Raw genomic sequence first — 15176 nt, forward strand, 5'->3', positions numbered from 1 at the left:
ATTTAATCCGAAATTTTAAAGAACTATGTAATCATGTAGCTGAATTAAAAACTATCATGTCATAAAGGAGCGACTATAGATTACAATTAACCAATGAATGCTCCTATTGAGTAATATAATTAATAAAGTCAGAAATTACACATAGTCGAAACACTATTATTGTATGTTTATAAGAAAATTTGACAATCTGGACTCTCTCAAAAAAAAATTATTTACTTTTATGCACACAGAGAATATACTGAAAGTACGATGGATTTTATAAATTTTGTATAGTGGTAGATAAGATTGAGAAAAGTACAGTTGAGTACAGAAAACCGTTACCCCAAAATTCAAAAATGTATTGTAGAGAGTAGTTATGCGTTATTACCCATTTCCATTATAAGCTGACGCTCTAACTAATGACAAGTATTCCATAAATTCATTTTTAAAAATAAATCGGTCAAATAGGAACTGCCAAATTCGTGTTGAGGTGCTGCCAACTTATAAAATGCGAATGGTTTTCGTTCTCATTAAATCACATAATATTCATTGCGCTCACATATTAGAAGAGTATATTGCGCGAAATGCGTTGAATACTTTTTGGCGATTTGCCAACATATTTTTCACTAACCGAATTCTTTAGCTGTGCCACAAGCTGCAAATGGCATTGCCACGCCCCTTAAAGATGCCAAAATTCTGAGTCAAAGTGCAGGACAAAGTTTTCAGTTTAAACAGAATGAGAGACAGACAGGACTTGAATGCAAATCAGTTATGCTGTTGCTGTGGATGTAGCTGTGGCTGCCTTTTGTTTGCCAATCGCCAGCACAATTAGTTAAATTTATTATTTGAGCACGCACCGCAACCGCATCAGCAGAAGCTGCCAAATCCAAACCCAAACCAGAAGCAATGTGTCAGCGGCAAAACAGTTTCCATTTGTCTCCTCGCGAAGGGATTAATGACAAGCAGCAGCAGCTAACCGAACGACCCCCCGAGACAGCCGCAACTTTCCAGGGCATGCATGAGTATTGTCATTCCCTACGCGGCTCCATCTGCCGATCTGCCTCTCCCTCTCCCTATCTGCTGCCTGGCAAATATTTGGCTTTAAGGATACGTGCAAGGCTAATTCGTTTTTATGCCTGGCGCATTAAATACAATTTTTAAATTATTATTTATTGATACAGCGCAATTTGCATTGTTCGAGTTGTTGGTTTTGCTTTTTTATCCAACGCTTTTCACCGGAACTTTTGCCCTTTCCTGCCTTTTGACTGCATTTGCCTATAAATTGCGAATCATAAATCAACGGCGAGACTTCAATTAATGCTCCACTAGTCCCATCGATAATTCATTACTAATTTATCTTAACCAGCACACACATACAGTCAGAAACAAGTATGCATTAATTACAATGCAATTACTTATACACACATTGCCGTCTGTTATATTTGTATGTATATTTGGCTATAATTAGCTGCCCACTCTGACTGTGGATCTGTATCTGTGTGCGTGTGTGTGTGGGGGAGGTAGGCGTGGCAATTAACATTCACATGTGCTACCTATCAGAGCAAATCATAAGAGCACAAGAGCTATTAACAACCAGATAGAAATAATCTGGCATATAGTACTCAATGAAGAGTTGAAAGTAGACACAGAGAGCTATGGAGATGGGATTGATCAATACACCTATCATTACTCTCTTACTTCTAAAACCTCTCCAAATTTAAGTATGTGTGAATCAAAAACTTACAACAAAATTATTAATTTAAAGCAAAAACGTTTTTTTTTTAGTTTTACCCTATATAGTAGTAAATACTGAAATTTTATTCCACCTCTACTTCTGCAATGCTCTACTATGCAACATTCAATTTGTTCGCTGGAGATCCTATTCTCCTCAGTAAAAATGATTTATCGAAATCTTCAGGTATATTTGTTAGAAACAGACAAAATTTCACATATTATAACTATTTCTAAAAATCTTCTGTTTCCAGAGTTTATTTCCTCCTTAATATATTGAAGTCAAATGACTTTATCAGAATAGATTAAAATGAGCAGAAGAAACAGGCCAAATAATTATTTCGCATAATTATACAATTGCTCCAAATAGCGATCTAATATTTAGTCCCTTTCTATTTAATATTACTTTTGTGGGACCAGAGCTCTAAATAAAAAGGGACGCTGGTTATTTATATAATATAATTTAATTTATAATAACAAATAATTCAGATACGCCAAAAAAAACATTTATCATTTAACTATGATAATTACCATAATCATTAACATTATTCTTACCATTTACTGTCTGTTTTATTAGCAGTTCCATTACCCTTATAATTGTTATTATTATCAAGTTTATTATTGTAATAAGTTTTAGCATTAATATTATTTAATTTCTGGATTTATTGGCTGTATAATTTAATAATATAATAAATAAAATACTGTACTTGTTTTAAATTTGAAACCCATTCTGACAGTTCTGCATTATTTGGGATCTATAGTTAAACAGTAACTGTGTTAAAAAAATGTTTTGAAATGATTTTCATTTTTATTAAAAACAAGTTAAATAAAAACGAATTGCCCGAAAGATGTTCAATAATTTCAATATGGTGTAAAGTTTATACTAAAAGATAAGTGGTAAGGATTTAATTTCTATCCTACAACTGTCATATACTCGTATATGGATTATAAATTTATGAAAAAATTTGAAATGTGACACTGAAATTTTTGAAAATGAAATCATCTATTCAGTTTCTGGTCAATAAAATTATTTTTTTTTTAAAACCAACTCTTAATTATATTGGCTAAGTCATTTTAAATCAATTCGGAATTTTTCTTTATTTTTGTATTCTTCAACTGACAAGCTTAAGAAATAATATTCAACACTTGATCATAACATTATCCAGTATCTTAAGCTTGATCACTAGCTAAATCAATTCTCACTTTATTTCATTAGCACTAAACTTAAGGAAACTTTGAAAGGGATCTACTCACCCAATCTAATGTAACACTTGGGTGGACAATGCTGATGTTGGACGTTGGGTTTATTGTGATGCCATCCGAACGGATCCGGCACCAGAATCGTAAAAGCGAACATGTCTTTTGTTTACAACTAGCAAATGGGCGCCCATAGATGCTGAGCAGCTACTGGCCATTATCCAAAAAAGTCGCTGGGACATCGTAAAAGGCGAGAGCACAATGAAAACAAACCGTAGTTGTGGCCAAGAGCCGTAGTTGTGGCACGGCAGCTGCATCAGCGCCGCCGGGTCCAAGTCGAATGAGCGCCATCGAGACGCGCGTCTGCATGTGGAGGCGTTCAAGCCGACACCAAAGCCAAAAGCAGACACGTTGCTCTGGAAGCCACGTACACACTTCCAGTGGAAAGGCAGAGAGCCGGAGCCGGAGCCAGCATCCAAGTGCAACCGTAACGGCAAAAAGGTAAACAACGATGAGAGAAGCGCATGCGCCTCTCCACACACTGGAAACGGGCTAAGGATTGAGCTACACAATGAATTCTCTTCTAAGGATACGCCACGCAATTTCAACTTGACTGCAGTTGCGAGGCATCCTGCAGCGTATACAGGAATCACCTTGCCATTTTCTATGACGGGGTTGAAAGTGTGCTGCTGAATCCACCCCTATGTCCTGGCCAGAGAGTGATGCTGTTTAGCTAACGTTCCAATCGACTTTTCCGGGTGGTTGTTGCTAAACCCAAAAAATCAATAATGCCGACGTCCATGTTGGACCTCCCTGCTCTTCTGTCCTGGTGTCCACCAGGCAGACAATGAAATGATGAAGCCGACGATGCCGTCAACGCATCGTAACGCATCGTAAGAGCGCACGTGTTGTCCCTGTGTGCTGCCCAATCCCCCACCATCCAGCGACTTCCCTTCCCCTCCCCCAACACCAGCAGTGTGTGGTGCGTGTGTGCGCTTAGCGGCAACAACACCAATTACAATATAGACAGACATTTAGAGCTGGATTGCATTTAGTAAACTCGTATTCCGTGCCTAGACCCCAAGGATGTGTATCCAGCCCGAACAGAATAGAATACGTGTACGAGTACGGGTATTACAAAAAAAAGAATTGACTATGAAAAATTGTCGAAATGTATTTAGCAACGAGTTTCTAATGGAAACAATTAAGTCATTAGCAAGTGTTGATTTTCATGACTGCCGAGAGTGGAGTTGGTCTGCTGGAGTAGGGGGGAGGGGAAACTAATGTGGCAGAACATAATGGACTTGGCATACGCACGGGACAGAACAGGACAGACTAGGACAGACTGGGACAGACAGAGACATCTCTCATGCGGTTAACTGGTCACCACATGGCACCCACAAACACCACATGCTTAACTATATACGTGGGTAGTATATACTGCATATATTTAGTATATACTGTTCGGCCTATGCTAGTATGTATACTAAAGTTCTGTTAGCCAGCAAAGCCACAAAACTGCCAACTACAGACGCTTTTCGGGGCTGCCTTTACAAATGCCTCGCATTTTTCTCAATTACATTGAACAACTCACTTTTGCCAGCCTCTCTGAGTGTGTGTGTGTGTTTGGAGAGAGTGTGTATGTGTGCGTGTCAAGAGGTGAACTCTAGTCCATTTTTAACCATGATTGAAGAGTTAAATGTTGTGGCAGTTTTAGCAGCTTAACACAAATGACACTTAAATAAACTACTGCCCGCCCTCATATGCAACCCCAGTAGATGATGAAGGGAAGTGGACAGAGCGGGGAGACAGAGAAAGCTTAGAATTTGATATGTTGCTAGGGATATAATTAAAGTTAATGGCCAAAAGTTTGCCAATTTGTAAACTCACTTTTTTACTATATGCCAGCAATAAACGTAATTTTTATGAATTTCATTAAAAAAAAGAATCAATGCCGAAATCAGGTATGCAAACATCGTCAAATTATATTTCTTTAAGGATAAGTTTTGCTAGAGAGATTGTAAGAAATAAAAACGACAGTGAAAGTTCTCTAAAAAATGGGTAGATCAACAGCTCCTATAAAAAATATATATGCAGATCCAACTTACTATCTCCAACAAATATTTTGATCAATTTCAACAAAAATTTGTATTAAAAAAGTATTTTAAATGATTTAAAATTGTTCTAAGATTGTTAAAATTAAAATCTTTTTCTATTCGAAAGTAAAATAAATAACAATATCAGGAAAAACAATCTTCAAAAAGAATCAATGCCAAAATAAAGTATTCCAACATCGTCAAATTATATTTCTTTAAAGATAAGTTTCGCTAGAGGAATTTTAGGAAATAATAACGACAGTTAAAAGTCTCTAAAAAATAAGTAGATCAACAGCTCCTATAAAAAAATATATATGCAGATCAAACTTACTATCTCCAACAAATATTTCGATCAATTTCAACAAAAAATGTTATTACAAATGTTTTTCAATATATCTAAAATTGTTCTAAGATTGTTAAAATTTAATTTTCTTCTATTTGAAAGTAAAATAAATAACAAAAAACAATCTTCAAATTGTAAAATTAGTTGAAATGAACTGCAGTTTAAGACTTATCTTAACTTTTTAAGAGCCGCTTATCTCTGCAGCGATTGTGTAAATACTCTTGAAGAGCATACACAATCTCATACAAGTTATCTGAATTGAGAAGAAACCAAACACAAGGAGTAAATGGAAGAATAAGTATAAGACCATATAAGACTTGTTTATATAATATGTTTATTTATATATGAGAAACACGAGAGCCATACATGCAAGGCAGTTGGATAGCGAGTTCTTAAGGCACAAAGATTGGGATGGATATACACGTACATACACATGCATCAAGTGAATCGGAATCAGAGTTAATTGAATGAATCATTAATAATAAGTTCTACAGACAGCATCCGAGTGGACACTGCGTCCAGTCAATTGCCCAAAAATTTAAAGTAGGTATTCAAGTCTTTTTTTAGTGTGTGGGAAACAGAAACAGAAGCCCGAAAATTGACTACGACGAGGAGGGCACCGGTATGAAGACCTGGAAGAGATGCAGCCGTGCGTCGGCCTGACCCAACTTGTTGGTGGCATTGCAATAGTAGTCTCCATAGTTCTCCTCCGACACGCTGTCGATGCGCAATACCGATGTGGTCGTCTCCGAGGAGGACGCCGTGTTGGAGATCTCGTGCCGGCGACGTGACTGCAACTGCTCCCCGTTCCTGAACCAGACCACAGTGGGCGCCGGATAACCCTGTACGCTGCACTCGAGTTCCGCCGTATGCGACAACATCTGGGCCACCTTGGGTCGGCTGACGGAAATCTCAGGCCGGAACTCGACCTCCACATGCACCAGACGCTTGTCCGGCAGACCCTCGCCGTTCTGGGCAATGCAGTAATAACCTCCGCGATCCAGGCGATGCACCGTCTTGATGCGCAGCGTCGGCTCGTTCAGTAGCTGTCCTCCGGCGGGCATTATGGCGTGTCCGACACGTGCCCAGGATATTGTGGGTGCGGGAAAGCCACTGGCATGGCAGCTGACCTCCAGGTTCTGTCCCTCGGTGACCAGCTTGCTCCTTGGCGTTGACTCCAGGATCACGGGGGGCGTCTTGATCTGTAGATTGAGTTTTTTGGTTACCTTGCCGGAGGAAGACACAATCACCTGACACTCGTAGGGACCCATATCGTTGACCTCGATCTGACGTATGCGAAAGCTATAGATGGCACTATCCTTGCTGGGATTCTTCAGCACACTGATGTTGTACCGCTGATCGGGCAGACTGAGCATGTTCCGCATGCTGAGCACCACAGCCGAGCTGGGATCGGTTTTGGCCCAGCTAACGGTCATTTGACCCACGTGCTCCACTGTGCAGTTGAACTCAACGCTGTCTCCCACGCTGGCCACCACATCCTGACTAATGTGGCTGATAACGGGCGCCGTGGCACCGACAGTTGTGATCCACAACAGACACAGATAGAGCCAACACTTTGTCATACTTCTCCGTTTGCTGATAATTTCACAAATGATTTCGATTAACTCGAGTTCAATGCGCCGCTTGCGTCTATTTTATTTGATTTGATTTTATTTTATTTTATTTATTTTTACTTTAGTTTAGTTTTGTGCGTTTGTCAGTTGCGCTTCACGTTCGCTGCTCGACTGACACGACCGTCGGCGCTGTCTTCGGCTGCGGACTCTGAGCTGTGCTCAGACAATGACAGCGGCGTCGGCGTCGACGTCGACGTCGGCGGCGAAGTCAGCGCTGACGTTGACCGATCACTTATTTGGGTTTTATTTTTATTGTTATCTGCTGTAGCCGAATCGAGTTTACGATCTTATCTCTCTCCTTTGCCATTGCCTTCACATTCGTACTTGTATTTGTATTTGTATTTGCTTTCGCTTGTTGCCTTCCTTTATTTGTATCATTGTGAGTGTGTGTTTTGTTGTTCTTGTCTAGTTGCTCACTTATCAATGACTTAAACTTCGCCTTCAATTGATTTGTTTTGCTCGTCGACTTCGACTGCGACTGCGACTGCGACTAAGGCGAATGCCCGTTACTAAAGAAATAAAAAAAACGCGGGAAAGACGCTTCGAAAAGTCGCGAGCAAGTTGCGAGTAACTGGACAAAACTGACAGCAAATTTAAATTTGTGACGCCATTTGCCCCTGAAACCGTTTAGAAGTTCGTGGAAAGGTGGTGCACACACACACACGCACACACACACTCGTACGCATGCATACACGCATACGTGATGATTTATGACATGGCGCAAGGAACAAAGGACGCGACAACAACAAGAGCAACAACAATGCCGTCTGCTGGAAAGACCTTTCGCCTGTGGAAATGCCAATGCCAGGTCGCGATCCTGCACGGCAACCATACACATACATACACACATATCTGTACATCTGCATGCCATCTCTTTCGCACAGACGGCGACCATCGTTTTTAAGCAGAGGCGCGTGCGTGAAACTTGAAAGAGGGGTGAAAACTCTGGCAAACTTCACTTACTCAATGCGTTTGTAGCTCAAACTTTACTCAAAAAATAGGTTTCTGTCTATAATTTTAAAATATACTAGTAAAATATTTTTAAAGTTTAAATAAGTACTATATTTAATTTAAAGCAGGGAATAATAACGACAACGAAAAAGCGGAACCAACCGTTTAATTTTTAGTACCGGAACAGGAACCGCTTTCAAAATAAATTTAAGAACCGCATATCAAAACGTTTTTGCCGCTACGGTTTCGGCAAATTTTTCCAAAAATAACTTGTTATTTTCTGTATGTATCTAAATTTTCTTTATATTAAAAATAACACAAAGGTTATCTTATAAAGTTGCTAGGTCATAAGATGGACTACCTTTAATCTTTCATACCTTTGTTAAAACTAGACTGATTTTCAAGCGGATTGACATTTTGATCATGATTTTGCCTCTAAATTTATACTACATTCAAATTTATGCAAAGAGTCTCTCCTTGTATTTATCGAAAATTAGTTTTGAATTTTACTAACAAAAGGAAGAAAATTTAAGTTACATTATCATTATATCACTAGATTTATGGTGTAATATAATAGCTAAAATTGAACGGTTAAAATGAAGGAAAGAGGATAAAACTGAGTTTTGTATTGTAAGAATTATATTAATTGAATAATATTAGGTAGCATTCAATTCCAATAAATAGCACTCGTAATCAAACTTGGAATCTATCGCAGCTTAAATGTCCACCTTTTATTTGATATTGAATTTTCAGTTTCTTGTGTGGTTATCCAATGGTTTTCATGGCTTACGCATTTAAACAGAAATTACGATGGGTGTGTGAGATATTTTTGAGCAACAAAAAAGAGATAGAGGCATTTGCCACAGTCAGAAAATTAAATCAGACCTTAAAACGTGACTGTGACTTCTGTCGAAATGCGAAGGCGGAATCGGACATGGAATCGGAGACACAGGCAGAGCCGGGAGCTCGGAGTTGGAGTTGAAGACGGTGTCACAGTCGGAGGCTGTGGCAGCCAACAGATGAAAGTGCATCCTTTGCACAGTGGTAAAGAAGTTTGAGCGCAGTGCACATTTGAATCAGATAATTGTAAATTGTGTAAAATAATAAATTTCAAGTTAACTATCTGTGGACCGCATAGGGCGCTTCTATTCATTTCCCTCGCTCTCTATCTGTCTCGTTCTTTGTGCCCCGCTGTTCTCCGCAACGACAGATGCAGACGGAACAGAGATGTGGTCGTATTCGTGGGTTTGTCCCAGCATAGATGCAGTTGCAGTCCAGCATTTGGCTCATCATCGATGCCCCTTTCTTTCGGATGCGGGTCTTTTATGCACTGAACAAAACTTGCAACGGTTTCGACAAACCTACATACAGACATACATACAAGCATATACTCGTGCATATGTATGTACACGTATATTCATATCCTTCCAATATAGGGAATTGAGACTGTGCCGGCAACGGCTGCCAGTGTTCACGTTCACGAGAGCTCAAGCGGATCTGAAACAGAAAATGTCAAAATTTGTAATTTATTACCCGAATCCTGTTTCTGTCAGTGACTCTTTCGGGTGTTCTCGCTTCGGCAGGGGGGGTTGCCATAGTCCTTTGTCACACACTGCGTGTGAATTTGTGGCCCAGTATCTGTATGTGTGTGTGTGCGAGTGTGCGAGTGTGTGTCTCCCTTGGTATATGCAATGTTTTGTTTGTTTTTGGCTAGCTGCCTGGCTGAACTGTGAATTGACTTTTACTGCCAGTTGGCACAACTACAACAACAAAAACAACAACAACAGCAAACAGCTCCCATATCTAAAGTCAACACAACATTGATCAGTTACATATTTGGTAAACGGTATTAGCACAATTCACACTGCTCCATAAATTAAGACAAACAATTTATAGTTGAAAACTACCTTGGAAATTGTAAAATTGTGTTATCTGGACATTTCATGGATTAAGGAGCGCTATGAAATATTTTAATTAAATTGAAGTAGCCTATAATATAAAACATCTTTTAAGTGATGTCAATATTTTTGTATTTTTATATAATATATAAAATAATAAATGCATTTTTTTTTACATTAAATTTGTAATAAATCATTTTATTCGCAAATAGACAAACATCAAATATTTCAAATATTCGCGCCAACTTGATAACTACCTACATGCGCCATCTGCGGTCAGAAGGCCAAACTAATTGCCTGCCTTCAGATTGTCAGTGTTGAGCACTACAAAGCGCCACCTTGCGGAAATTGTGAAACGCTACTTTGGCATAGTGCTGCCAGATGTGCCCATTTCGTATACTTTTCAAACACATTGGCAACTTTTTTGCGCATTCTGTTTTGAATTGTTGTTCTTGAGCTTGAAGTAACGGCACTTCTTGGACGCGATATAAATTAAAGAAAAATGTGGGAATAATAAATTAATGAGTTGCAAATGTAACCGGTTACAATAAAATTGCAAATGCAAGGCTTATAACATTTTTTTTAATTCGTACGTGCTGATAATAAAGAAAAATAAAAACATCAAGGTGGAGTTAGTTGTGGAAAATGGCGCAACCGCCGCCGGATCAGAACTTTTATCATCATACGCTGCCGCATCCGCACCCACACACGCACCCACACCCGCATTCACACACTCACGCACACACACACACACAGCATCCACAGCTGCAGTTGCCGCAGTTTCGTAATCCCTTCGATTTAGTAAGTTAACCCAGTCAAGCAACAATAACAACACAAACTGCAATAACACTAACAACAACACATCTCCCCAAGCTGTACGATGATCGCATCAACTACAACTACATACGTCCCTATCTGCCAAACCAAATGCCCAAACCAGGCAAGTAATACATAGTATATAAATATTGAATATGATATAATTTAATTTTAATTATTTATTTAATTATTTATAAAATAACATATTTGTCACTTCAGATGAGCTGTCCGACTCGCTGGTTATGCGACGACCTCGTCGCACCCGCACCACCTTCACCAGCTCCCAGATTGCGGAATTGGAGCAGCACTTTCTGCAGGGACGTTACCTGACCGCGCCACGTCTGGCCGATCTGTCGGCCAAGTTGGCGCTGGGCACGGCACAGGTCAAGATCTGGTTCAAGAATCGCAGGCGTCGCCATAAGATCCAATCGGACCAACACAAGGATCAGTCATACGATGGAATGCCGCTGTCACCATCGATGCCCAATGCACCACTGAAGTCCACGGACGCGGATCCGCCGAGTCTGCAAGCACTAAGCCTTGGAGGTGGCTCTGCCACGCCCAATGCCCTCACACCATCACCTACACCGTCCACGCCAACGGCGCATCTCGTGGAGCATTACAGTGAATCCTTCAATGCATACTACAACTACAACAATCACCACCCACAGGCCACTGGACAGCAGCGGCATGTGGCACAGGTGCATGCCCAATACACAGCGGCAGCAGCGTCCAACACTGCCTCACAGTTTTTCCCCGCTGGAGCCATGCAGCAACATGGCAATCCACATGGACAGCAGCAGCTCCATCAGCAGGCGGTGCCACCGCCACCGCCATCTCATCATCAACAACCGCAGCAGCTTCACCATCATCATGTGATGGCCCAACAACAACAACAGCAACAACAACATCAGCAGCAGCAACAACAGCAACAACAATATCATCATTTTGACTTTCAACAAAAGAATGGAAACGGCTGTCGGGTGCCGCTGCTGAAAGGCGACAACGAGGCCGACTACAGTTTCAATGGTTCGTATTATATGCGAACAACGGCGCTGCCACTGGCCGGCGTCGCTGCCAATATGCCGGCCGTCGAGTCCGTGACGTCTGCACTCTCGCCCGGCTCCGAGGTCTATGAGCCATTAACACCAAAGAATGACGAAAGTCCCAGTCTGTGTGGCGGTGGTCCTGGTGGCGGGGTTCCTGGCAGTGGCGGCGGCCCCTGTGCAACTGCTGTCGGCGCCGACGATGTCACCGACGACATGGACGATGGATCGACTAAAAAGACGACGAAGCTACAGGTGAGCATAGATCCTGGAATTGACAGATATCATGTTAATTGATATACTCCAGAAAGGCTCTTAAATACCCAAGCTGTGTTTACACTTGCCCATGTACAGTAAAAGTTCTCTATGGTGGACATACATTATCGTAACTGAATAATTCTTGCTCATTTTTCTAAATATTACAATTATTTTAATTTTAAAAAAATGTCATTTATATATTATAGACTTTTTTCGTAAAGTCTAGCAAGTTTTAACGATATCTGGCATGTATAAACACAGCTAATACTAATATGCTTATTCCCTGTCTCAAATGGTTGCTCGCCTTTTTTCACAGAACTTGGAGCCACTGAAGAGCAACAATGCTGTTGCAGACAAACACTGTGATGACAACAGTGATGTTCTGGGTGCAGGACTACTTGCTGTGGCACGCGGCAACCGCATCGGATGTGGCAGCAATGCCAACAGCGCTTTTGGCAAGTTCGGTAAACTAACAGTACCGTCAACGCAGGCGCCACCTTTGCCGTCATCGGAGGCAATTCACGAAGCAAATCAATATCAATGTACGATGGATACGATAATGCAAGCGTATAATCCACATCGTAATGCCACTGGCAACACGCAGTTCGCCTACTGCTTCAATTAGGCCTTAACCCTGAGCGGTCTATAATTAATAGGGATTGTATACACAAAATAGGATATATTGTAAACCCAAAAGTTTATATGTTTGTGGATTTTTTAGCTTTAAGTGACACGTTGATTCCTGATTGTACAAAGTTTAAATGATTGTATAAATATTTACCCGTAGTTACCTGTAGTAGTTTAAGCCATTTAATATTGTTTAAATGTTTAGATTTTTCGTTGCTACAGCTTTTAATGCATTTTATAATGATATTATTCAGAAACTTCCTTTATCACACATTCCTTATTCTTTACTCTATCTGGCTGGGCATTTTCGAAAGCCCATGAATGTTCAGCCAGATATTGTCAAGATAGTAATGGGCTTTACTGAAAGTGTGATAGATTAAGGTTCTATTATGAAAATCGCATGTTAAATTATATTCTCTTTAATAACTCGAGCAAATTGTCATAACTAAAAACTGTACTGATCGAAATGAAAAATGTTTCTCTTCTTGATAATCGCATGCCCTTACTTTTGGGTCATGCTATTATCAGGCAAAGATCGAACGTTTAAACAATAATTATCATCAGAATATTTTTAACTTTGTTATGCCTCAGGTTGCGTGTTGCAATTAAACATTCTTCGCGCAAGAATCGTTTGAAAATTGTATATTAATGCATGACAACCTCACGCTCCAATTATATAAATTGAATATAAGCTTAACTAGTGGATTTTTAACTTTTATCAATTTAAAATGCATTGAACTCTGTTAAGTAACGCTACGAATGGTGCACCCTTCAATTAGTGTTTTAAGTATACCTGATCTGTGTAAGATAGTCTATATAAAAACATATATTAATTTTTCAACATAACTGTTGACAATAATTTGAATATTGTATTTAATAAATCAAACAAACTACAAATATTTGCTTCTATATTCTGTATATTATATTTATAATAAAATTAATTATCTTAATTATTAGAAAATATCTGATATGTGTAAATTTTGATATTGTTCCGATAAATAATAGCTTTGATAAAATTTAAACACATGGATTGCCAGTTAATTTAGATAAAGGCTGACATATATATATCAATATATTATTTTGCGAGCTGTTTAAAAATAACTATAATATCTTACATTTTCGAAATAAAGTACATATGTGTATAGTGCAAATAAACAAGGAATAGGTATAAAAACATGTAGGCAAATTGTAGACCGAGGATGAACGAAAAATGTAGCTGGTTTTCCCGAAAATCTTATGAATTTAAAAAGGAAAAATAGAAGAAAAGAAAATAGCTTTTATGATAGCAGGCACATGTGTGTAATAAAATTCGATCCGCGAATTTTCTACGAAAAGCGCGTAATAAAATTCGCACTTAAGTCCAAGCGAAGCCACCAGGTGCCCATGTCCTTTGAATATCTACCTGCGACTTGAACTATTTAGGTAGGCTGATATACCCAATTCCCGGCCGGGTGTTCGACTCTGGTTCTCCGCTCGCTGCCTCCCTCAGGCGCCGCATCCGCACAGATCAGGCAACTTGTTGCAGCACTTTTCTTTGATATAAAACATGGAAAATCCAAAATTTGCATGAAAGAATGAAATTTGGGTTTATCCCAGATGCAACTTTATTGACTTGCTCATTTGAAGACTAAGTAAACATACTGTTGTGTATAAGTAGATGAACTTTAAAGGAGGCGCGTTAAATACTATATTATTGCACATGCTTTAGATTTAAAGAATGTATTCTGTACTACATTTTAGTTAATATAATATTATTATATTACATTCAAGGACTTTTTTTTACTAGAAATATTAATATACGAGCCACAATAAATACATACACCTTTAGAACTTTAAGTTTGTAAAATAATTTGTACACTAGCTGAAACAAAAAGCAATTCGATAGGAATACTTGTATTGTATTGGATATATTATTTAATATATATTTATACTTTATTATATTTATATTTAGGTAAATGAAGGAAAATCATATTGATATATCTGAAAATCCTTTATTATTATGTCAAATTTGATTGGTTTATTGTTATGCATTGGATACGTTTTAAATGAGATATTTAAAATATTAAATTCGTAACCTATATCAAAATAAACAAAAATATTATTTGCTCAAGTAATGCAATTATACACACTCTTAAGTAGGATTTCTACTCAAGTGTATACTGTATAGAAACTGTACAATATTTCTCCGTTATGACTTTGCCTTTGTTCTAAAGATTTTTAAAAATTTCTGCGAACTAGCAAATCCGATAGCGCCAGTAATAAAATTGGCCAGCTCGCCGAATTTGCAGGTGAGCTGAGCGAGAGCCGGCACAGGGACTGGAAATGGACAGAGACAAGGACAGATAGAGACGAAGGAAGACAGTCGTCGCATTGTGTCTGTTACACAAATAAAGTCATAAACTGTTAAATCAAGCATAAAACCCTCGAAATATCCCTTTTCCTGGCGTTGCTTTCTATGCATTATGCTGATATTTGTGGATGGCCGCGACATTGCAGGACAGGATTCCTACGCCTATGTCGCCGAGCATGTCCTTGGAGTGAATCGAAGTAGTCGGCTTCACTTTCTTCGTCGCAGTGTCGTCCAAACAGGTGCTACAAGT

The 15176-nt window shown here is 39.1% G+C and overlaps 2 protein-coding genes across 2 annotated transcripts; one reads left to right on the forward strand and one right to left on the reverse strand.

Moving 5' to 3' along the window:
- Positions 1-5657: 5657 nt before the first annotated feature.
- LOC117790563 (protein amalgam) lies at positions 5658-7102 on the reverse strand. The gene has a single exon (XM_034630043.1). The coding sequence runs from the start codon at positions 6927-6929 to the stop codon at positions 5949-5951; it is 981 nt and encodes a 326-aa protein (XP_034485934.1). The 5' UTR covers positions 6930-7102; the 3' UTR covers positions 5658-5948.
- Positions 7103-10261: 3159 nt separating this feature from the next.
- On the forward strand, positions 10262-13432 carry LOC117790433 (homeotic protein bicoid). The gene is made up of 4 exons (XM_034629886.1): positions 10262-10630; positions 10703-10769; positions 10865-11946; positions 12266-13432. Exons 1-4 carry the CDS (start codon positions 10475-10477, stop codon positions 12572-12574), a joined length of 1614 nt encoding a protein of 537 aa, XP_034485777.1. The 5' UTR covers positions 10262-10474; the 3' UTR covers positions 12575-13432.
- The last annotated feature ends 1744 nt before the right edge of the window (positions 13433-15176 follow it).

This window comes from Drosophila innubila (genome assembly GCF_004354385.1).
Source record: "Drosophila innubila isolate TH190305 chromosome 3R unlocalized genomic scaffold, UK_Dinn_1.0 2_E_3R, whole genome shotgun sequence".
NCBI classification, from domain to species: domain Eukaryota; kingdom Metazoa; phylum Arthropoda; class Insecta; order Diptera; family Drosophilidae; genus Drosophila; species Drosophila innubila.

Coding starts and splice junctions, on each gene's coding strand:
- LOC117790563 (XM_034630043.1), bottom strand. CDS start 6,929: ATGACAAAGTGTTGGCTCTATCTGTGTCTGTTGTGGATCACAACTGTC.
- LOC117790433 (XM_034629886.1), top strand. CDS start 10,475: ATGGCGCAACCGCCGCCGGATCAGAACTTTTATCATCATACGCTGCCG. Junction 10,631..10,702: donor TTCGTAATCCCTTCGATTTA/GTAAGTTAACCC, acceptor CATCTCCCCAAG/CTGTACGATGATCGCATCAA. Junction 10,770..10,864: donor AAACCAAATGCCCAAACCAG/GCAAGTAATACA, acceptor TTGTCACTTCAG/ATGAGCTGTCCGACTCGCTG.